The sequence below is a fragment of the Rhamphochromis sp. 'chilingali' genome (assembly GCF_963969265.1).
Source record: "Rhamphochromis sp. 'chilingali' genome assembly, chromosome: 3".
NCBI classification, from domain to species: domain Eukaryota; kingdom Metazoa; phylum Chordata; class Actinopteri; order Cichliformes; family Cichlidae; genus Rhamphochromis; species Rhamphochromis sp. 'chilingali'.
Window position 1 is genome coordinate 46,229,404 of NC_137931.1, and position 23,508 is coordinate 46,252,911.

Sequence of the window (23,508 nt, forward strand, 5' to 3'; positions counted from 1 at the left end):
GGCTGCAGGTTGTGCAAAACGCTGCAGCTAGGCCTAAATCCTGCAAGTACTCACATGTGACACCGTTGTTATCTCAGCTACACTGGCTTCCTGTTGAATTTAGAGTCAAGATCCTGGTCTTGACCTACAGAGCTGTGCACAGACTGGCACCAGCCTACATCTCTGATCTGCTACAGCCCGATGTCCCAGCAGGTCCCTGAGGTCATCTGATCAGGGCTTACTTGCTATAAAAAATACTAAGAGGAGGACTGAGGGTGACAGAGCTTTTGTCACTGTGGCCCCCAGACTGTGGACTCTCCCCCCCAACATTAACTGTGGACGCAGCAGCTGTTTTTAAAAAACAACTCAAAACTCACCTTTTTAAAACTGCTTTTGGTTCATTTTTTGCCAGTTTTATTTTGTCTTTTTAAATCTTTTTGTGACTTGTAATCTTATGTGCAGCACTTTGTGATTCTGTCCTGAAAGGATAAATAAAAATGTTATTTATTTTATCATCTGCTGCCACAAATAAATACATTTCCTTTTTTCCTATTAGAGCGTCTGTGCAAGTTTAGTGTAACATTTCAGTGTTTTCTGCATCCTCTGCTGTTCATTCATTGATAAACAACAGAAATGTTTTAATACACACCTACCGGCCACTGGACCTGCTTGGAGTCTTCATGACAGCTCTCTGTAAACCCTAGAAGTCCCAGCAGTTTCTGAAACACCAGCCTCGCTGCCTCCAACAGACATACACCCTTACCTACATGTTTACAAGCCTAAATGCTTCAGGTCACTACCATGTAACTAGCTGGTGATATCTGTGTTAACTAGCAGTTCAGCTGGTTAACACAGGTGGTCAGCGAGTGCATAAGAAGTTAAGAACTTCCTCTCTTCTTTCACTGCAGATGAGAACGAGTGTCAGGGAGCGTCGGTTTGCGGCTCGGCCTCCTGCTACAACACGCTGGGCAGCTACAAGTGCGTGTGTCCCTCTGGCTTTGACTTTGATCAGGGTGCCGGTGGCTGCCAAGATGTGAACGAGTGCACCACGTCCACAAACCCCTGCATCTATGGCTGCTCCAACACTGATGGAGGCTACCTGTGTGGCTGTCCTGGAGGTTTCTACAGAGCAGGACAGGGGTGAGGGGCTCACATTTCACCAAAACATTTTTCCCGATGCTGATCGTGAAACGAATTTTCTCTGTGCACACGCTGAACTTTGCTGATGTGCTCGTCTCCACCCAGTCACTGCATAACCGGCTCAGGCTTCCCAGGCCAGTACGTCGAGGGTAAGGATGAAGACAGCCTGTCTCCCGAGGCCTGCTACGAATGTAAGATCAATGGAGGAGGAAAGAATGGACGACACAAGCGCGATGCTGATGAGAATGAGCTCAGTCAGGTATATTTGTTGCTCCTTCTGGTTTCAGGTTGAACTTTCTTAGATTATGAGAACTGACAGCCATCCTCTGCATCCTCGCTCCCCCTGCAGGAAGCAGCAGTCAGCATGGCCAGTGTGGACACGCAGGCCTCCATCCCTGTTAACATCTCTCTGGCCTCCTTGCTCAACAAGGAGCCTCTGCTCGAGCTTCTGCCCGCCCTGCAGCCCCTGGAGCACCACGTCCGTTACGTCATAACCCACGGCAACGCCGACGAACATTTCCACCTGCTGGAACGCCGCGACGGAAAGAGCGTGCTCCGACTCGGCAAGAAGCCGCCTCCACCTGGATCTTACCGGCTGGAGATTGCCAGCCTTCGGCTGTTTGGGCCCCGAAAACTGCACCAACTAGAAAAGCAGCATGACATTGACTACCTACAAGGGGAGATAGGTGACGCCCTGCGCATCAAGCTCCACGTCCACCTGCACTGAGCCCAGAGTGCCATCCTGCTCTGGACTGATCTCTAAAGCCTTTTAACCTTTTATCCAGTAACTCCTACACAGAGTCCCCTACAGGACCCCCTCACTGACGGGGAAATCGAGGGCTACGAAAGACTGAGTCAGCTCTACCACCACCTTGTTAATGTTCAATTTATTCTGTGTTCTTGTTTTGTGTTTTTGTGCTTTTGTTTTCCCCTCCACTCCTACCCGCCCCAGCGCTCGTTCTCCACCCGGAGACCCAGCGGAGGAGACGCAGAGAGGTGTCTTTGTGCTTGGACCACGGCCACCTCCACCCAAACAAAAGCAGGCAGGAGGCTCACGAGTCCATGAAGCACTTTTGTAGATGAGACACAAACAAAGCTTTAATTAGAAGTGAAGTGCTGAGAACTGCGTTTAGACGAGTATTTAAATCACAGGCAGCATCTACAGACGTCATTGTGTAGCGTCGAGAAAAATAAGGTTGAAGATAAGCGTGCCACTCTGGTCTAAGAACAAGCTCCCTTCTCTGTGATCTTGGGCCCTTCACGTATCCTAGGAAGTCATTTATTGTATTTGTGCTGTTCAGAAACACAAAGGACTGCAACGTTCGCTCTCCGTTTGATATCCAACGAGTCTTTTTAGAAAACAGTAAGCTCTCCTCTCGTGTGCCTGACGTTGGTCCTGCGTGTTTGCGCGTGTGTGTTGTCACGTTCGGTTACCTCAGTACTTCTCAACAACATGCTGTGATGCTAACTTTCAAACAACAGAGGGTGCTAATGTCCCTCAGCATCCACCGTGAGCAGGGAATGCAGCAGCGAGTAGCTCGGAGACTTTAAAGAAGATAAATACCTGATCTGACCTGATCTAAGCTTTCAGTGATTTTGACTTCACCGATTCAGGACCTGTGAGCCTTCATGTAACCAACAGTCTTCCTACAGTGTTGGCTGTCAGAGCCTTGCAGCTTCTTTACTGCAGTCACACATTTAATGACATTAAGCTGACTTTATCTGCCTTGTTTGGCTTCACCGTGAGTCTGAGGACTGAGCCGTATTTACGTGCACTGCAGCCCTGAGGACACAGACGTCCATTTCACTTGAACTCGAGAGCATCTGTTGAATTCACCAAACGGGCGTCGCTCTCGCCTTCTTGCACGCTCTACACAGACGGCACCGTCCAAAGCAAACGGAGCATCTCCAGAAGCCAGAACCATCTCCTGCCGTGTGGGACGTCGTACCAACCCCGTCCTCCCGACGCTTCCCAGAATTCATGTGTGAAAACAGCTGAAGGGACGTACACGTGAATGCAGTAGCAGCCTCAAAGGTACACGACATGCTAAGCTGTAACTAACAGCAGTGCTTTACAGAGTAAGGGCTTGCACATTAGAACGCAAAACCTCACAAAAACAAGAATATGCTTCAGGTCATACATCCTTTGTCATGATTTTTTTCCTCCTGAGGGGAAAAAGGTGCTACATGATACCAAACGCTGTAGAAGAAGCGCAGTCTGTTGTTTTTACCAGGTTTTATTGCGGTTGTCTCCATCTTTTGTCTCAGTGCTGATAAACCAATATTATTATTATTATTAAACTTGCTTCTTGAAGATTTAATTGTATATTTTTAAGTGAAATGTAGATTTTTTTTTAAATGTCACAGCTGCCAGACCAAATACTCAGATTGACCAAAAGCGAGCATGCGCTTGGTCACCACTGACTGACGCGTTAAGGCTGCTGCAGTCAGATCAGTCTTTGAGACGATCAGGAGCTCTTTTATCACAACAAGTAGGGAAGCTTACACTGTGTGTACAACGATCGAGGCCGACATGCCACCGTGCTCGGACCTGTGGTGCTAAATGCTAACCCTTCTCTTTGAACACTTGAGGCATTTCATCGAAGACGACGTTTCTAACACGTAACCACGTTCTAACCTGGGAACCTTTGTATACTTTGTATCTTTATTCTCATTTTGTATTTTGATGTTTTTTTAAACTTGCCACTATGTTTTTGAAAGGGCACCGTGTTGCCTGTGCTTACTGTATCTCAGCTTCAGCGTCAGACTTGAATATCGTCATCATCGCCGAGGTATCCTGTGCTTAACGAAAGCAGCATTTGTCACACCTGTTGATCCCAGAGTTTAACTGAAAGCTGATATGACAATCATCCAGTCACACAGCATCTACAAGATGAGGATCACGCAATAAAGCAGCCATCGCGGGACATCCTGTGCCATCATCTCTGAAAACCAAAGATTTATGACACCAAAGGGCAGTCTGTAAAACTTAGAGTCCTTCCTATTATATTGTAAACCTTTGTCCACTGACATAAATGGCAATAAAGTATTGTGGGTTATATTTTTAAGTTGTGTATTCTTGGTACTGCGTCTTTGTGGAGAACGCATACGATAGAGTGCTAAAAGAGGAACTGAGGCATGAGGTGTGACAGGTGGCTGAACTAACATCAGTGACCTGCTCTGACCCCCGTGGTGTTTATGATGGCGACAGACAGGCTGACAGATGAAGTCAGGGAGGAGTCTCCGTGGACTGATCTGTAGCGAGATCAGGCGGAGGAGAGCCTGGAGAGGTGGGGGTGTGCTCTGGGGAGAAGAGGAATGAAAGCATGTGTGTAACAATGAAGATGGAAGCAGGAGTTGAAATACCTGGAGGTCAGCTATCAGACACTGCACGAGAGAGGTGAAGGCGAGAGTGGAGGCAGGGTGGACCGGCTGGAGATGAGCGTGTGGGGTTTGGAGACAAGGTTAGAGAAGCTGAGAGGGTTCGGACATGTCCAGAGGGACAGCACAAATACTGGACAAAGAGGAAGGCCACAGAAGAGGGTCATGATGTAGTGAGAACATGCAGAGATCATTAGCTGGGGCAAGAAAAACACTAGATTTATTATCTGCACTTCAAAATAATACATTTTTAAAAAGGTCCAGCGGGCCTCGGTGCACGAAACAGCTGCTTATCTCGTCTCCTTTTAAGGCCTCGTTTCATTTAAGACAACTTTCCTCTGATTGGCTGCTCCTCGTAAACAGAAGATTTAAAAGGAGCCGAGTCTGTAAATGCCCACAGCAAAAGTGACACGAGGAGACTTTAACTAGCAGTCCTTTTATTTCATTTCAAACATGAACAACATGGACTACACACACAGTCCAGCATCAGTGGAAGTTATATAAGAGTACTTGAAGAAGAAAATCATAGTTTTTCACTGTTTCACTCCAGCGTATCAAAAACAAAGCGTATAGTCAGAAAAATATTGAATTACAAAACTCAAAAAAGCAAAGTGTTTTCCTCCTAAGACTGGGCTGCAGGACTAGCTCAAAGTTCTAGAGTCTAAAGGTTTACACAGTAAGAGGAAGAGAGAAAAGGATAGCAAAAAGGAGACTCCAAAACCTGAGTCGAGAATAGAAAAATAAAGCTTTGTTTCGCCTAAAGGTTGCAGTTTGCCTCAACACGCTCAGCAGGCTGACTACAGCAAAGGACACGACCGGCTAACACAAACTCTACTCGCAGTAATACGGGATTATATAGTTTCAGTATGGCTTCTCAGTTACAGACACAGACAAAATATACACGGACAATATTTTTATAGTGCCACAAACGACCTGCTTGGGCCTTAAAAGCATCTGGAACTGTTCAGTGTAAGCAGTCAGAATAAGCACGATAAAGGTGAGTGTTTGTGCTCCTCGCCAAGCACTGAAAGGTCACACGCTTCGTGACGGGCTTCGGTTCATTAAAGGGGCATCTGCTTAAATGTAAACTCCTTCAGCTAAGCTCTGGCTGTGTTTATTAGGGGTGCAACGATACTCGTATCGATATTGAACCGTTCGATACAGTGCTTCCGGTTCGGTACTCATATGTATCGAACAATACAACATTTGTAATTTATTTTATAAACTTTCCTTCTGACGATGCTGTCTGTGTTGAGCGCTCAGTGAATCTGCATTCGACTACTCTGCCTAGGCTGCACTGTCGAGCGCAGATCCACTGAGCACAGGGCAAGCTAGCAAGACAGAAGCTAAGCTCTCCTTGCAACATGGCAAATTGAACCTCCCCCACCCTCATTCAGATCTGGCCTTTGGAACTATTTTGGTCTTCATGTGGCGTATGACCCTGAAGGTAAGCGCGTCATGGACTGAAGTAAAACAGTATGTTGGATGTGCCACGCAATGCTCAATTACATGGGTGGGAGCTAGTGTGTTAGCGCAGTTAGCTCGTTAACGTGTTGGCCGTCCAGCCCCACGCTCAGGGCGATCCGCGGTAGCTCGTTAACGGAGATTTGCCGTGTTGTGGCGTTAACGTCATTTCAGATTAACGCTGACAGCACTAGTGGGAACACAACGAATATGACTGCACATTTACTCCGACAGCATCCTAGTGCAAAGACAAGTGGAAGCAGACAAAAACAACAAGCAGCATGCTACAAACTTTACCCGAGTCATTTAGACAGCCGTTAGCACAGGATTCTCCTTATGGGGACCTGATATGTTTAATATGCTGCTGAGAATATAGCCCAGAAGAAGCTATAGTATAGCTTTTATTTTGAAAGAGCCATTTCTCTGTAATAAACTCTCTTTTCCAAAGATGAGGGATTCCTCCATCAGATTTATTTTTTATTACTTTGTTGTTTCAGCAACATTAAATTTAAAAACTGTACTTTTGAGTTAAAATATATATTTATAATTTTAATAAATGACAAATTAAAAAGGCACGAACATTTTTTGTATCGAAAAAATATCGAACCGAACCGTGAATTTTGTGTATCATTGCACCCCTAGTGTTTATGCAAGTGGAGTGGGTTTTAAAAAAAAAAGAAAAAAAAGAAATCTAGCTTTGAGGTTAGTTGTGAGTGAATATTTCCCAAATCCTGTCCAGCTAGCCCTAAAGTGATGCTGTGGCCTGGGTAGCATGGTTCCCCTGTTACAGTAGGTCTGGTTAAGGCAGCTGTGCGTCGAGCCTCATGTCGAACCACAGTCGTTATGGTTACCTGTGGTCCTGCAGCCGCGTATTTACACCAGTACACGATGACAGTGACTCAGTACAAACTTCCTGCAATAGTTGACGTCCTTCTTAAGCAGTGCAGTCACAATGTTATGTCCCTCTAAACCAGTCCGTGCTTTAAAACAGTGTCTGTGTGCAATGGCACGCTCCCCTGCGCCGTGCCCCCCTACACCAGTGCATAATCAAACTGACCCCTCTCTAGCCCCTCCTTGTGGTCAGTCCAGGATGATGCAGGCATGCGGCTGTAGGGGTCCAGAAGGATCCTGAAGCATCTGACCAGCAGGAAGACTAAGAAGAGCATGAGGAGGCCTACAAAGGCCAAAGCGGTACGCTGCTCCGTGTCCACCCCGACCAAGGCCAGAGGAGGGCTGCTGCTGCCGCCGCCATGATTGCCGGTGAGGGAGGAGCTGGCTGGGGACAGCAGCAACTCGTAGTCAAGCGTGGGCACATCGTTCATCCTCCACGGGGCCCGAAGACAGGGCTTACACACTGACTGGATGGTTGGTGTGTTGGGTGGAGGTGCGGAGAAGGAAGGGAAGGCGTTCATTTAGGAAATGTTGAAAGTTTTTAATATTGCAGACCCTGTTTATTTATTTTTAGAAGAATAGTTACCGAGCGAGGACCGCAGAGCGTTTGTCTACGATGAGCGCAGTCCCATGGTCGCCACTTTATTGGATCAAATGTAGGCCAGTCAAAGTGACATGACCCAGACAGCTTTGACTCTCATGTGTTCTGACAGTGTGTCAAACACACACACTTTTCAATTAATAAGGACTATTTTTTGTGTAACACATTTGCCTAAAAAGTCTAATGACGCTCAGCCGTTCCTATTTCAGCGCCTGCCCTCCGGCGCTCATGTTTTTAGTGTATTTATCGGAGCCACGCCAGCTCTCATTCTCACTCCGTCTCACAGAGCAGACAGGACGTGACACCGCCTCCCGCTAACGCAAATGTCACTGATGGCGGTCAAGGTCAGCGTGCTCTAAGGGAGTTAAGAGCGCTGATGGACTTCTAACACCAAGTTGGGTTCAGCTGTTTCAGCGCGCGTCTCCGTGTTGTGACGCTAAAGTGAAACGCAGACACGAGCGGCGCACTATTAAAGCGCCTGCAGAGGCCGGCAGCCCGGTGTGCGCGCGCCTGTGTGGGCACATGTGTGGCTGTTGGTATGGAGCTAATCAGATTGGGAGGTCAGCTGCTCAGTGGCCCTGAATATAAAACAATGCATAACCTTTCCTGAAGCTGTCTGCTAAATGCCAAGTTTTCCCTTCGACCGGCTGGAGCGTGATAAGTGGGTCAGAGCTGTCAAATGCTGAAGCCACTCCTTTCCGGCACCTCCTTCTGGGGTGATCGCTTCAGAAAAACGCCCTTCTTGACAAGCAGAGAAGCAGCGAGAGGTAGAAAATGTTTATCTGATGCGTTAGGCTGTCGGTCACAGATGAAGAGTGTCTTCATCCAGATGCAGATTGGCAGAATCTTTTTATGGGCTCGTTCCACTCCTCGGCCGATACGAAGCGGGCCAAGCGTCGTGAGATTGTCCGGATTAAGCTGAGCAACCACTCCCACACCTGAAAGAAACACCAAAGAAAGCCACCTGGTTAGAACATTGCCCCTCGTCTCTATATGCCTAAAATCATGACATTCAAATTTGCACCAATAGGATGCACCGTTTTTAATGTGAAGCGTAACAAGAAGATGAAGTCATTTTCCCCACAATGTGATTATTACAACCCTGTGCTTAATAAGCAGCAGTGACAGTGATATAAACCATCTGTGAGGAGAACACAGCACCAGCATCCTGATAATGACTCTCAATTAGGACTCTGATTACGCTGCCATTACAGCCACATTAGCAGTAATGAATGCACGATTATAAACACCGATACCACGCTGCCTCGCCCGTATTTGTCGGTGCACTGTTACACCAGGACTTTCATTCACTCGCTCACTCAGGGGAAGACAATGTGCTGAGGAGCCTCATTAATAATCTAAAATCTCCTGCGGCCGACCAGGTTTCAAATAGTTGAGGAAAGATGATACGAAAGCATTTTTACCTGCTCACCTGTCTGATGGGTGGCGGCTACGCTATTTGCTTAAATAAACATGATACCAAGAGGAGGGGTCACATGTGGTCATAAGAGAGCAGTGAGTGGGAGAGATGGGTGAAAAAGAAGGACAATTGAAATTGTCATTTAAGGGAAATTAGTGCAGGGATTAAGAATTTTCATGATTCACAGCCGCCCTGCACAGAACATTATGGCTGCATTAAAGAAGAAAAACAAGCGAGCGACTCGATGTACAGGGAGTCAAACAGGAGTGTAGGAGGAGCGAAAGATGGATGAACAGAGCAGGAGTTCCTGTGGCGAACAGGCAGCAGTACAGAGGAGAGGTTTGCTGGCACAGACTGGACTGACTCTCCTCTGCGTGACGATGGCAGAATGCCTTTGCCGTCCCTCTCTGTGTCCCGGGTTCAGTTTAAAGGTTTTCTATCTGCTGCTTCATCAGCCTGCTGCCCCAGACCGGCAGCAGGCTGTTCCTATTTCAGCACCTGCCCTCATGTTTTTAGTGTAAAAACATGAGCGCCGGGGCTAACCCTAACGTGCACATCCATGCGTGTACGAAACAGAGCTGCTGCGCACGTGCCGGCAGCTCCAGATGTTTGGCCTCTGAGTGACGTGATCAGCGAAAACCTTGAAACCGATTTCAAAGACGAGGACGATGTGAACGGACGGCGTCACACGTCTGAAACGCGGGAGAAGCTTTGAAACTGTTGCTACAGTTTTGTAAATGTTGGAACTGGTTTATAATCCTGACGCATGCTCGATCAACCAGGCGAGGAAATCCCCGAACGTTGATTCATCTGGACGTCTTCAGCGTTTCGTAGGAGAAAAGCTGCGTTCACAGACTCAATGTTTAACCTCTCAGTTTATTTGTGGCTCACTTATACAAACCACTTAACATACTTGGTGTATTTTGATACCACTCAGAGGTGGGGCTGTTGCACAGACTGCTGTCTAAACTGAAAAGACTCATTTCAAAGCTCTTGATGTCGCGGGTCAGTAGTTCTATAATGTATTTATAACGTACAGCATTTCTATCTAACATGCAGCAGCAGCAGATTTCCAGCAGCATGATGAACTTCAACCAGCACGACCAGCTGGAATACTCTCAAAGAAAATGATCATTTGCCTCGTAAACATGAAGCAATCATTTTGAGTAAAAGGTCACTGAAATATAGAAAATCAAAGGTTGATTCAGTCAAATAATTCATCTTTAAGGTAACTATGCTTGATTGATAAACATTCAGTTTACATCTAGTTGGATTGGATAAATTTCCATTTTACTTTGTTTACACGTAAATGTTTTTCAGTTTCTTAAAGTCAACATTTTGGGCTTAAACATGTTTTTGAGTGTAATTTATTGTTTGAAATAATTGGACAGCTGTTAGTAGAGACTGTAATTTTCATCATAAATATAATAACATGACCTGTTAATGACATAAATAACACGTTTTTGGTAGGAGGTCTTGGTATAGCATATTGTAGCTTTTGTAGAAACGGGTGAGATCAAAGGTAAATGTAACAAGTTGCAATAAAATAGCAGACAAACATCAGACGTCCAATGAAAGTGAACTCTAATCCAGTAATGTACTTGTTACATTCTTATTTTTAGTAAGTGATAAAATTAAAATGTCATTAATAACATCAATGACTAAAGAATGTAGACAAACAGAAAACTGCTGCAGTTCCACTAATGGCCACTTGAGACTCTGAAAGCAAGTCAACCCCGACAGACTTTAACCAGCTAACATGACCAACATGTTCTGATGAGGTCAAAATATGTTTAGTGTCTCTGTAGCTTTCGTTTGCTGTAATAATAACTGTGCAGGGACATAACTCACTGCGACCTCTTTGAGCATTTTTCTACACAATAATCTGACACTTCCTGTATGGCAAACTGTACTGACAGTCTGGTCTGTGCTCAGTGTTAAACTGCAGCACTGTTTATCAGTCTGTTAGCACAGACCAGCAGGTATCAGCGCTGAAGCTATCCAGCAAGCTAACGTTAGCTGATAGCTTAGCATTCCAGGCTCTCATCCAAAGCTAGAAGCTTAATACCAAAGTGAAGACGTCACAGCAGCTGGACTCCTGCATGGAAAAAGTGCAACATACAACCACAAATACACACGTGTATCATTCTGCTGCAGTTTAGGTACATAAAAATATTATCGTGCATATTGTACCGCGTGTATATAGTACAAGTTACCTTTGTATTTCATTCATTTTTGCACTTTTGTTGTACCCCGTCTTTATTTATTTATTTATTTTAATTTTGCAATTTTTATTGGTTTCTAATAAATTTCTGATGGACTTTTTCTTCCTCGGCCTTGTGCTGCTGTAATTATTGAATTTACCCAGTGAAAGATTAATAAAGTCTATTTATCAAAGGCATGTAAAGTCTTATTTTAAACCTGCAACGTGCATGCATGTAACTTACAAATGTAACCTCTTCATCTGATTCTAATCACTCTAATTACTTGGTGAAAAAGAATTTAATAAAAACAATTTATTGTATTTGAAATAGTGAAATTTATCATACGTGGCTAATGTATATTGATTTATTCAAGCAATGAGCTGGACTGAAGAACCGTGAGTGTAAAACATACAGGATACAGAGAAGTCGATTTTTTTGGCCACATACTGTAGATAAGGTTTCACAGAGAGAGAGAGTGAGTGTGTGAGTGTGTGTGTGTGTGTGTGTGTGTGTGTGTGTGTGTGTGTGTGTGTGTGTGTGTAAGTCGTTGGGAGGTAGAGGGAGGACAGAGAGATTGCTCAGCTTATTTTCCTCCTCGTTAAGTCTCACTCCCACCATCACACACGCGCGCACACACGTCCATCAGCCTCGTCTCGCATTAGCTCTCGCCCACTCCATCTCTCCTCCAGGACACTTCCTCCAGGCAGTGACGAGACCCCTGAGATGAAGAGGAATGAAACGGACATTCGTCAGTCTTCGTCAAAAAGCCGTTAAACGCACACCTCTCACACAGACATACAAAGAGTGCACCAGCAAAAACAGACAGTGCAACAGTGGGCAGACTCTTGTTCTCTTTAGCACCACTCAGACGTACACAGCAGGCGTAGGATGAGGACACAGACAGACAGAGACACTAGGGGGAAATATTTACAGCAAAACTAGGACTCGTATAATACTTGGAGTATTAGGCGGCCACACAAATGGGGGTCTGTGTTAGTGTCTCCAGCCACCACATCATCAGCTCTCTCTGTATAATGTGGTGGTGAAGATAAAAGCAGGGGGCGATCGTGCTCAAGAGGTGGCAGTTCACCAGAAGGTTGCCGGTTCAAAGCCCGGCTCCGACAGTCTCAGTCCTTGTGTCCTTGGGCAAGACACTTCACCCGTTGCCTGCTGGTGGTGGTCAGAGGGCCCGGTGGCGCCAGTGTCCGGCAGCCTCGCCTCTGTCAGTGCGCCCCAGGGTGGCTGTGGCTACAATGTAGCTGCCATCACCTGTGTGTGAATGTGTGTGTGAATGGGTGGATGACTGGATATGTAAAGCGCTTTGGGTCCTTAGGGACTAGTAAAGCTATACAAATACAGACCATTTACTGTAGATTATTCATCTAAATACTAAACAAAGACAAAAATAGTTACATTTTTATAAAAGGCGGCGAAGCAGCTGAATGCTGAACACAAGTACACGCTTAGTATCACGTAAGAATTCATCATAACTTTTCATATACTGATTATATTTTGGTCCATCTTTGGGCAGCAAAGGCAAACCTGCGGCGCCTTTCTGTAAAAATGAATTAGAAATGATATTTTCTTTGCCCTGTGGTCTCCATCATCTTTTGGCTGCCGCTCTCCGCCCACGATACCCACTCTCATGCAAATTTCACACCCAAACCCTGCATCGTCTTTTCAGCCAACACAAGTTGCACAGACCACAACCGTCCTACCGCTTCATGTACACAGATAGCCAGCCGTGCAAGGCTGTAAAGGTTCAGTGTAGAGACAGCCTTGATTTGTCATTATTTATAGCCTGAGTAAAGCCACTCTCTAAAAGTAATTAGACTTTAGAAACAAAGAGAAAGGGAGGAGAGGGAGCGAAAGCAAGAGATGGTAAATGTTCCCAGCCACAGCCTGCTGGGAATTGAATTAACCCTTTCCAATTTGCTACTTATGAAGATAAAGTGGACCTGAAGAAAAGGCAAAGGGCAGCTGCATGAGATCCACCAGCTCAGGTGGGCATCCCCACTCCATCATCGGAGGAGTAATGCTGTTTCCAGGGCATCAGAAAAACATATCTGCCCATAAACTGCACACACATGCACGCATATATTCAAAGAGCTGGAGGCTCCTGCTGAAGCTCTTTGGTAGCACTGATGAGACACTGGTTTGGGGGACTTTCATATGTGCACGACTGTCTCGCTTCATTTGTCGCCTAAGGGAGTTGACAATTGGCTAATGAGGACAACAGGGACCGGGTCACCTTGCATTGTGTACAACAAACGTACTTCCAAAAATAAAAATAAAAATCCACCTTAACGATCTCAGACGCGTCTGGCTTGAACCTGGAGTTCACAGCAGCTCCGGTCTCGTGTACATATGCAAGCATAAAAACATTTAATGACCCGCGCACGACTGTCTAACAGGTATTTTTAGCATTTAAACTGAGACAGCACCGAGCGTCTGTGCAGCCGTTGCACTTTTTACTCTTGGCCAGCAGATAGCCCGTCATAATTGGGCTGGCAGACAGTCAGTGGCTACAGTAATGGTGATAAAGTCGGCCAATTAAATATTCCAGTGTTCCGACAGCCATTCGTTCGGCTCCGTGGACACATTTGGATGAGAAGGTGTGTATGTGTGTGCGAGGACAGATATAACAACACAAAGTGAGAGCGAGCATCCTGTTCTTTTACTGAGTAGACATGCAAATGAGACAGCAGTGCACTCAAGACTGCTGACCTCTGAAAACAAAAAGGTAGATGCAAATAACAGAGAGCGCAACACACTTCATACTGAGGGACCCGTCAGTCCACAGAAACACATCCAGAGACGTGCTCCCACACAGACGTTTGGAGATCAGGCGCTTCTACAGGAAACTTTCTTGGTGACGGTTCACGTGAAACCTTTGATGTAGTGAACCAGGAGAAACAAGGGATGAAGAAACAGGCAAAGACAAATGGAGCTGTGCACAGACGAGGGAGCAAAGGGGCAAAAACAGGGCTTCTGTGATTCTCAACAGCAGCTGAACAAATCCATCTTCAAAGCTGCGATCTATCATTTTATCACAGCCCAGATGAGCACAAGTCTCGTTTCTCTATCAGCATATTTAGGCCTCAAGGTCACCCCTGCATCAACAGTGAAATAAAACAAGATTCTTCATCACTGTTGATTCGTTTTTTAATTTTAAAGACAGGCCTTCTGCTCTACATGAGCACAGCGAGGCTTAAATCCCCGAGAGACTCGTGTGCTGTACACTGACCTGCGTGTTACTCCAAAGAAAAGTGGGATCAAGTCTACTGACATTAGGGGGAGGGGCCTGCTGTGTACTTAGTGTCCAGCGTGCTGCGTCCTCTCGCCGGGATGTTCGTGTCACTCTTTCTGACAGCCTGAAGCTGCGTCTGACTGTCAACAGGGAATATTTTGAAGGATCCTGTGGCTCAGTGAAGGAACGGGACTGGAAGTCCTGCTGTGACCTGGATCCTTAACATTTAAACATTCATTGTGCAAGGCGTGCAGATGTGAGGAGTTAACCGATACACATTCATACCAAATCAAGCTCTACAGACATAAACTGTGCATATTTACTGATATGCCCATTATAGTGTACGTGTGCCGTCCACCTTTGACATGTTTCTTTGGATTAATATTGACAAAATCGTGCACAACAACCCGCAATATACATGTTTCATGGTCATAATGCAGATCCAACTCTGAGCTGTAACAATGGTATGTTATGGGCTCTACATAACTGTAGTTACTGTGACATCAACCACTGATTACTTCCTGTTTTAAAGCAGTGATTTAGTACTGGGGCTGGGCCATATCATACCGTTCACGGTGATACCGGTGTAATGTGGGGCAACCATAAGAAAATGAAATGGCGATAGAATGTGGGTAAAATGCGCATGCGCAGTGCCTTTGTTTACATAAGCACATGGCGGCGACGGAGAATGAGAAGAGCGAAAGCGGATCGTTGAATGAAACGATGAACCAGAACTGGTTTGTAAAAATGCTGCAGCTTCACTGGTGTAGAACTGGTTTAGCTTTGGTCCGTCAGACACACAACAAAGCACTATTTTTGGTAGCGCATGCTAGCGGGCCGTCGTTATTACCGTGTTGTTTGGAAAATACGGCGCACTTAAAATCAATCCTTTGATTTTTCTGAAAGTCGACAGAGCCCCTTATAATCCCGTGTGCCTTATGTATGAACTCTGGTTGTGTTTACTGACCTCGAAACGATTTTATGTGCACGGCGCTCGAAAATCTGTCAAATGCTTCAGTACGACTTTGCTAAGCTACGAAGCCGCACCGCTTGATGGATTGTTGGAGCATTACGGCTATTGTAGGCGGAGCCTCGCGGAGTGATACGTACTGTGCTTCAACATAATGTTACCATATTGTGTGTGTATAAGCTCTTTTTAAGTTCTGTGGATATTATACATGGTTGTGCTCAGGATATGTCGGCCAGTTTCCACTGGAAATGCCTTTTGGTTAAACTGTCAGCGAGGAATTTGCATTTGCACTGTTACATTTTCATATAACTTTAGTGCAGATAAAAAACAGCTGCTTGTTTAAGTGAAGATACATTATTAGTGCAAAAACCCATCAAAGTTGTGGAGTTGTAAAGTATTTTGTCTCGTGTCAATTATATCGTCAGTTATATCGTTATCGCAAATTTTCAAATATATATCGTGATAAATATTTTTGGTCATATCGCCCTGCTCTATTTAGTACTGTGGTCAATGCTAGGTGATGTTGTTTCGGAGCTAGAGGAGACCATGCTCATAGAAGAGGTTAGTACCCGGCAGAGTTCTTGGACGGGTTGCCATTACAGTTAACTAATCAAGAAGCTGTATTATTTGTGATACAATCCAATTATAAATGCTGCAACAGAGACAAACGCCAAAAAACACAATCGAGAGCTGAAGTTCAGTGATGTGAATTAGCTGACGTCATGGTGGGCAGCAGCTAGCACCTACAGCCACCTTCACACACACTTATTACTCAAAGGTCCAATTCCTGCTAACTTACAATCCATCCAACCATCCATTGTCTTAACTGCTTATCCTACTCGGGGACATGTTGGGGCTGCAGCCTGTTGCTGTTGTCATCAGGCAAAACACAAGTTTAACAAAACATGCTCCATAGAAAAAATTTGAATTTGAATTTGAATTTGAAGTGAGGAAGGGAAAATCATCGATAAAGACCGAGACCGTCTATTCAATTTGATTTATCCAGTGCCACAACAACAGTCGCCTCAAGGTGCTTTATACTGTAAGGTTGACCCTACAATAATACATAGAGAGAAAAACCCAACAATCATATGACCCCCTATGAGCAAGCACTTTGGCGACAGTGGGAAGGAAAAACTCCCTTTTAACAGGAAGAAACCTCCAACAGAACCAGGCTCAGGGAGGGGCGGGGCCAACTGCTGTGATTGGTTGGGGTGAGAGAAGGAAGACAGGATAAAGACATGCTGTGGAAGAGAGACAGAGGTTAATAACAGATATGATTCAATGCAGAGAGGTCTGTAGTGAGTGACGGAGGCGACTGAAGTCTAATGAGCTACACTGTAAATGTTTTTTATTTTTTCTCTATATGGGATTAACTACAAAATAAAGAAATTCTAGGCCGTGCAAGGCCTTATAAGTTATTTTGTAACACGGGACATACTGTACAGATGGTTTATGTACAATATATGTATAAATACCTTTAATGCATGAGGAAAACACCTTAAAAGTGAACACTTAGTAAATGCCACCGTTTTCAACTACAGTTTCTGAAAGCTGGACATATATACACCACTTTCCAGATTAGTGGGGATAAGCAGCTCTCCTTGTATTTTATGGACTGTTTCACTGGAGTTAATTCAATTTAAATATTAAAACGCAGCTCAAGAAATGTAAAATATCAGTGCTACAGGGAAGGAATAAAACAATAGGAAAATCATGAGATTTATTAGCTTAAAAATATATTCCCAACTTTCCGGTGTGTTCTTGTGTGCTAATAGAAAGCGTTACACAGACAGAGTTGAAATATTTGGCCATGATTTCAGAGCATAAAAGACCTTTGTTTGGATATTAAGAGCATTGCATGGTGTGTTCAGTGTTTTATTGCCCTCCTCCACTGCTAAATAAGGTTACTGTAAAATAAATGTCATAGAAAATATTAGCAGCTATAAAAGTATTACTAAAAACCCCAGAAAGATTAAATGCACACACTCACAGAGTGAATTTTATTGGACCAAGTCGTGACTCTCTAAACTATAAATGTCATTTTTTCCTATTTATGAGACCTTTGGGGGTCGACTCAAAGCAAAGAGACTGCTGAGAACACGTCTACCTCACCGATGCAGGTGTGCTGACAGGACGCTCCTGTTCACCACCGCAGCTCTAATCAGGTCGAACCCATCCGTCCCACCAGTCAGTGTGAATAAATGTCAGCCCAATCATATCTGCCTAGATCCTATGTTTAATTCACAAATCACAGACATGAAATATTCACACAATGATGAGGATGAAAGGAGACCAGTTCACAAGTTTGAGCAGATCAGCAGTGGGTGGACAAAGGCTCGTGAGTGGGCTTCTTGAAACATTTTTTTATTAATTTAGAGAACGGATAAGAGGATGAGAGATAAGTCGAAGAACATACAGCAGCTCACCTTGAAAGACCTCAGAGAGAGAGCTGGTGGTGAAGTGAGGAGTGGTCAGACAAATGATGAGGAAAGAGAAAAGCAGGAAGGTGGCGGCGCTAATATCTGTGACTCAAGTCTGTAAGTTCACACAGAGCAGAGGTGTGTAGCTAACGGGGGGGGGGGGGGGGGGGGGGGGCATCTGCAGGTAAGAAATCTGAAGGAGGTGAAAGAGAAGCAAACAGATGAGATGGAAGGCGTGCGAGTGCATGTGAGGAGCAGTATGGAGATGTCAGCACTCTTAAAGCCAGAAGGCAGCACTTTCCTCCCATCACAGCCATTCTGTCAAGCCCACTGGGACAGAACAGAACCTGTGCCAGCCAGTCAGCCTGCCCAGGGTGACGGCCATATATTTTACATGCCCTGCCCACACGACACTTGCTCAGATCCAAGGTGGAAAAGGGCTGAGAGTCAGCATAAAGAAGGAAAAAGGCAAAAGCTTTCTCCCGGACAGTAAAAGGAAATGACCCTGAAAGTCAGAGTCCGGACGTAAAACAATGCTTTTCAGTCAACGAGGGAATAAAAACTAGCGGCCCCCACCCAACGCCGTGAGAGTAGAATATCAGGGTGAAATGTTCAGCAAATCTGGTCTGCCTTTAAGCCTCCCAAATACCTGGGGCAGAAGAAAGGACAGCTTCTGTGCACAGCGTGCATCATGAGCCATCGGCAGAGTCACTCCAGTAAGTGAACTGGTCTCCCTTTCTCTTTCCAGAGGAGTTAACAGAATCGTGTGGGGGAGTTTCTGTCAGTGCTTCGAGCTGAAGCAGAGCAAATAAATCCCAGAGTCAGATACAGAAGGCTGATAAGTTATGGGCTTGATGAATATTTGATGGCTGATCTTCAACGAGGAATCCAAGCCGGCCACGTCACTCTTACTGGTTAACGTTGAAGACCTACAGCGACTTTGCTGCATCTCCTCTGACACACAAGTCATTTCTACCTTCCTGCTGCAGAAGGGATGTTTATGCTCACTGGGCTGTGGTGCTACATGATGTACAGTCCAAATGAATCATGCTTAGTGTAACATACAGGTGATTCAGGTTCACGCGAAGAAGTCGTTTCAGGAGTGAAATTAAAACGATGCAGCAAAGACACGCGAGCGACTTTGTCTCCTTATTCGGCCGATTTTAAACGAGGGCCAAACAACGTAATAAAGCAGCCACCCTGGTGAGCAACAGAGAGTAAATGATGTCAAAGCTAATAACAGTGACACAGTGAGACATAACGTGCTCCATGCTGTCGATCCTGACAGGCGAGGAAGACGGGCTTAAACCCACCTGGGTTCCCTCTTTTCTTTCCATCTCTCGATGTCATTACTCGATGACTGTGGCACTCAGCGTTACTACGCTGTGTTTTTATCTGAACTGGTAAGCTGAGAGTAGCCACAGACCATTACTTCACATTAACTTCTTCCTTTTTCTGTAAATTCCTCTTCATCCAAACTGAACGCTGTGTACAAACTCAACTCTTCCAGGTAAAAATCTTACGGTTTGCCTGCATATTTAGTCTGTATACAGGAGGAGAAAGCAATCCATGGCTCTCGATTGTCATGTTTGCCTTGCATGAAGGTGTCTTGGCTCGTCAATGTGCAAGCAAAACCACAGAAGAAGTCTAAAAGCTGCAGTGCAGCGAGATACCAATGGAGTATTTAAGAAAAACAAAACGTTTTTATGAAATATGTAACTATGCATTACAGCACGATGTCTGTCTGTACTTTAGACAGATGAAGCTGTACTTTGCCTCACTGATATGCAGCCGCCAGCACAGTGTAGACACTGGAGCGAGTCTTTTTATTGGTTCTATTTTAAGCCAAGACAATTAAATAGCTCTCTTTTTGGGGTATCACTTACATTTTAATCTGAAAGCTCCAACTGGTCTCCAAAGCACCGAACCTCTCTGCTCAGCAATCACCATCAGATACCCAGACTTGGATTCCTGATTACAGTTAGCGAGGCACGGTAAATTATTCAGCAGTTGTCACTGTAACAGGAGACAATATGGATGGAAGAAGCCAAGGAGGCTGTGGAGCATCCAATGGCTGACACAGATTTATACTTTGATAAGTTAACGATACGGTGCAGGACAGGCCAAAACCCAAACTGCACGATAGCTGCACAGAGCCGATCACAGTGTGCAGATGGATTTCAAATATACGAGCAAATTCAATTCACGATGAAACCAACGTCTATTTTTATTCTGACCAACGTTGAAATGACCCCAGTTCTGCCATTTGTGTAGGACGTATGCACCTGTGCCATCCTATTGTCCTACCTGATGCCCTGCAGGGCACTCAGAGAGCAGCAACAACAACAGCCCATTTCAGCAGGATAATTCAATCCGTAGTTCCTGAAGGTGGCCTGCACAGGGCTATGAGCAGAGAATGAATTCTGTCTTTCAAGAGGACAGTCAGAGTAATTTCATGGTACAGCGGGCCATAGCATGTTTTTTTTTTCAAGCATATCCAGGTGAGCAGGTCACGTGGTTACTGATCTAAGGTTACCTTCTTAAAACTGCAAAAACGAAACATTTTTACAACATTTCCAACAGATGAAACAATCAGACGATGATGGGAACGATGCAGCAGCGTCTGTGTTTTCAGTGTGGGTCGTCCGACCCTTCGATCTTCACCCCCATTTATTCCCAAACCTACAGGAGCATTTGCTGCTGCTCTCTGGCAGAAACACTGATCAGCTAATAGTGCTTTGGCAGGCTGGGGCTGAGCTCCAGGAGGACAGAGCAGAGAAAGTTTTGCCACAAATGGCAAACGGATCGTCTGCGGACTTTTGAACTTGGAGCGACACGACGACACACGAAGGCGCCCCGCTGAACACTTGAGCTGTGATTACTTAAATGATCGCTGCCTGCCTGCTGTTTTTCAGTCGCAGTCATTACAGAGCTGCGTGCCCGCAGCTCTCTGCCCGTCATACGACACCAACCTGATTCAGGTGCGCAGTACGTGCGTCCGCTGCGTCCAGACAGCTGCAGCTACAAACTTTAGGATGTGCTCGGCTCTCCTCCTCCTGCGCCTCCGCTTGTTCCTCCTTCTTCTGCTGCTGCTGCTGCTGCTGCTGAGAGTCGCTTTGCTCCGAGACACGACTGAAGGCAGGCAGCGACTCTCAAAGCTCCCCACCCACTCCGGCCTCCCGCAGGGCGAGCAGCCAATCACAAATGTGGTCTCGGCACAATAATACAAAGACGATTCTTACGCGAGACAACTTTGTCGTAAAGAAACACTTGAATGTGTCACGAGGAGAACATGAGAGCAAAGACCTGATCACTCAAACACAGCTTAGACCGACGCGGGCGGACGTGCAGGTGTGAAGGTCATTCTTTGTATGGACACTGATAAATATCAGTAATAAGTCGGTGTTTGTGTGCGCCTGTCAAATCACAAACCTCTCTGCTGCTTCCGCTAAAGGACCAATAGAAATGCTCAGCTGAGTATGGAAGTTATCAAGTGCCAAACTTTGTTTAAACTACTTGACTGAGATCGAAAGCAAAAATCAATTTATAGCCACATGAGTCCTTTATTTTTTAATTTCATGCTCCAGTACAAAAGTGATTCAGGCTCTTTCTGGTACCTTAAAGTCATCGGCAGCGTCCGGGGAGGATGAACACACAGCACAGTCAGTGCAGTTCACTAAAGACTCGGGATTCCTCCCACAGGAAGACAAATCACGCCTCACTTTTGTTTTCTGAAGCATTTTAACAGCACGATTGAGCCACGATGGTTTCATTTCATTCTGTCACACTAATCCTTCCTCAGGTTCTTATCCTAACCAAAGCCAGTCTGATCCTCGTGCTCTTCCAGTTTCAGGTTTCCAGGTGGGGGAGCCACCTGCTGCCAGGAGCTGCCGATGCCAGGCACCATGCCCACGTCCACAGGAGAGCAGGTCATGGCAGGTGGGAAGTTGGGGCGAAGAGGCAGCATATGTTACTTTACCATCTAGAGATGGATTTCTTTTCTGGTCCTGAGAGTTTATTTCTTTGCATCTTGGCAAACATGTAACCAACAAAAGGGCTAAATGTGAAAATGTGCCAGTTTGTAAAGGAGTGATAAACCAACCAAAGCTGAGGCTTAATGACTTTTTAAAAAATCCTCTGATTAATATCAGCGATTTCTGTGCAGATGCCACCAGAACACAGGAAGGCCGCGTTACGGAAACACGGTTCATCCGTGATGCTGGGAACATGTGGGCTGACACAGAGCAGTGTTCAAGCCTTTCAACAGCTCACCTATTACCGCTGTGCTAATTTTAATTAAAGCAATTTTCTCTTGGAACAAAATGACAGCTTCACATTAGGGGCTGTAAAACGTCCGTGTATGTTCGAGCGCGTGTTTGTCCCCCGTGGAGTGGCTGTGTGGGTGAGAGCGAGCACATTATGAATGTGGAGTGTGTCATTTTCCTAGGTGTGTTTGCTGAAATGTGTGTGTGGGAGTGGGGACCTTTGATTGGCGCTAGAGAGCCCATATGTGTCATCCTAACTAGACTCTGACAGGGAAGCTGAATAAATGTTTCTGTCCTATCTTTTTAAATTTCGTGCCCAAAACTTGTTCACTTTTAACACATGCAAAAAAAAAAAAATCTGCAGGCTAAGAAGTTATATAGAAGTTTATATATATATATATATATATATATATATATATATATATATATATATATATATATATATATATAGCAGGAAATTCTTGATGCTCTCGGTTAAATAAAACATATCCTTGCAGGATTTAAGGGACCCTTGCAGTGCCTCTGTGTGCGAGGGAAGTGCAATCATTTCTACTTCTCTGTCTGTGAATGTCATTTAGGGTCTGTGTGTGTGTGGGTGGAGGGGCAGGCGGCCATGACTAATCAATACGCCTGATAATGAGATCTGAGTGGTGTCGTTGCGGCGGCCCCTTGGGCGAGTAACGCCTCCTGTACCGTAAAGAGCATCGTTGTCTCCTTTTCCTCCGACAGAGCACACAGCTCATTAACCTTTGGAGCCGCACACACCGACCAGACGCCGTTTACAACTCCCCGGATGCTGTTCGCATTTATGGTTTGGCAAATAAAGCTTTTTCTTGCGTTGGAGGATATGTTGCTGTTTCTTAAATGGTCTGAAAAAGATGACGTGTCTGCTTTTTTGGGCTGCAGCTCGCAGGTTTTATCAGCTTTGTGCTGTATGGAAAGTTAGTGTTGAGCTGGAGCGTTCGGCTGCATGTGATGCGCAGCATATTCATCAGTTTAGAGTCGAAAAGCCTTTTTTGTAGACGCAGCGTGACGGGTTACAGTGACGTGTTGGGCTGTAGGAGACTGAGGTGTGATCACGACTGGCAGAAATGAAAATTAACGTGATATTTAGGATTGCATCACACTTTGTAGAGACACGTGTGGCTGCAAACAAACTGAGCAGCTGTGATGACACAGTGTTCTCGTGTGTGTGTGTGTTTGGGAAATTTCACCCAAACCGTGAAAGATTTCTCCTCATCCCTGCAGACAGGTGTCACTCAGGGCTCATGAGTGTAACATGCATGAAAAGCGGCTGCTTTGAAAGTGAAAGTGGGAGAGAGAGCAGGCTGTCTGAAAGTCACAAAAACCTCTGGGAATCAGACTGTTTTGTAGCCACTGACCTTCAGAGCCGTGTCACTTCCCCTGTGGGGTGCTGTTGTGTGTGTGTGTGTGTGTGTGTGTGTGTGTGTGTGTGTGTGTGTGTGTGTGTGTGTGTGTGTGTGTGTGTGTGTGTGTGTGTGTGTGTGTGTGTGTGTGTT

General features: G+C 45.3%; 2 protein-coding genes across 7 annotated transcripts in view; one reads left to right on the forward strand and one right to left on the reverse strand.

The window, feature by feature from the left end:
* Positions 1 to 4,180, forward strand: part of fbn2b (fibrillin 2b) — a 64,318-nt gene extending 60,138 nt beyond the window's left edge. For all 3 annotated transcript variants that reach the window (XM_080876788.1, XM_080876789.1, XM_080876790.1), the window contains exons 63-65: positions 888 to 1,119; positions 1,225 to 1,378; positions 1,469 to 4,180. In XM_080876788.1, the coding sequence (XP_080732914.1) occupies positions 888 to 1,119; positions 1,225 to 1,378; positions 1,469 to 1,846 (764 nt within the window). In that variant the 3' untranslated portion in view covers positions 1,847 to 4,180. The remainder of the gene's footprint in view (positions 1 to 887; positions 1,120 to 1,224; positions 1,379 to 1,468) is intronic.
* Positions 4,181 to 4,903: 723 nt separating this feature from the next.
* Positions 4,904 to 20,834, reverse strand: ctxn1 (cortexin 1). Of its 4 annotated transcripts, none has more exons than XM_080876791.1 (3): positions 20,696 to 20,834; positions 11,696 to 11,798; positions 4,904 to 8,394 (listed from the first exon to the last, which is right to left on the reverse strand). In XM_080876791.1, exon 3 carries the CDS (start codon positions 7,374 to 7,376, stop codon positions 6,996 to 6,998), a length of 381 nt encoding a protein of 126 aa, XP_080732917.1. In that variant the 5' UTR covers positions 7,377 to 8,394; positions 11,696 to 11,798; positions 20,696 to 20,834; the 3' UTR covers positions 4,904 to 6,995. The 4 variants fall into 4 exon arrangements, with proteins under 4 accessions (XP_080732917.1, XP_080732919.1, XP_080732918.1 ...); XM_080876793.1 differs by lacking the exon at positions 20,696 to 20,834 and adding an exon at positions 15,298 to 15,578; XM_080876792.1 differs by lacking the exon at positions 11,696 to 11,798.
* Positions 20,835 to 23,508: the final 2,674 nt, after the last annotated feature.

Bases quoted from the DNA above. Each gene is read 5' to 3' on its own strand.
- ctxn1 (XM_080876792.1), bottom strand. From the start codon at position 7,376: ATGAACGCCTTCCCTTCCTTCTCCGCACCTCCACCCAACACACCAACC.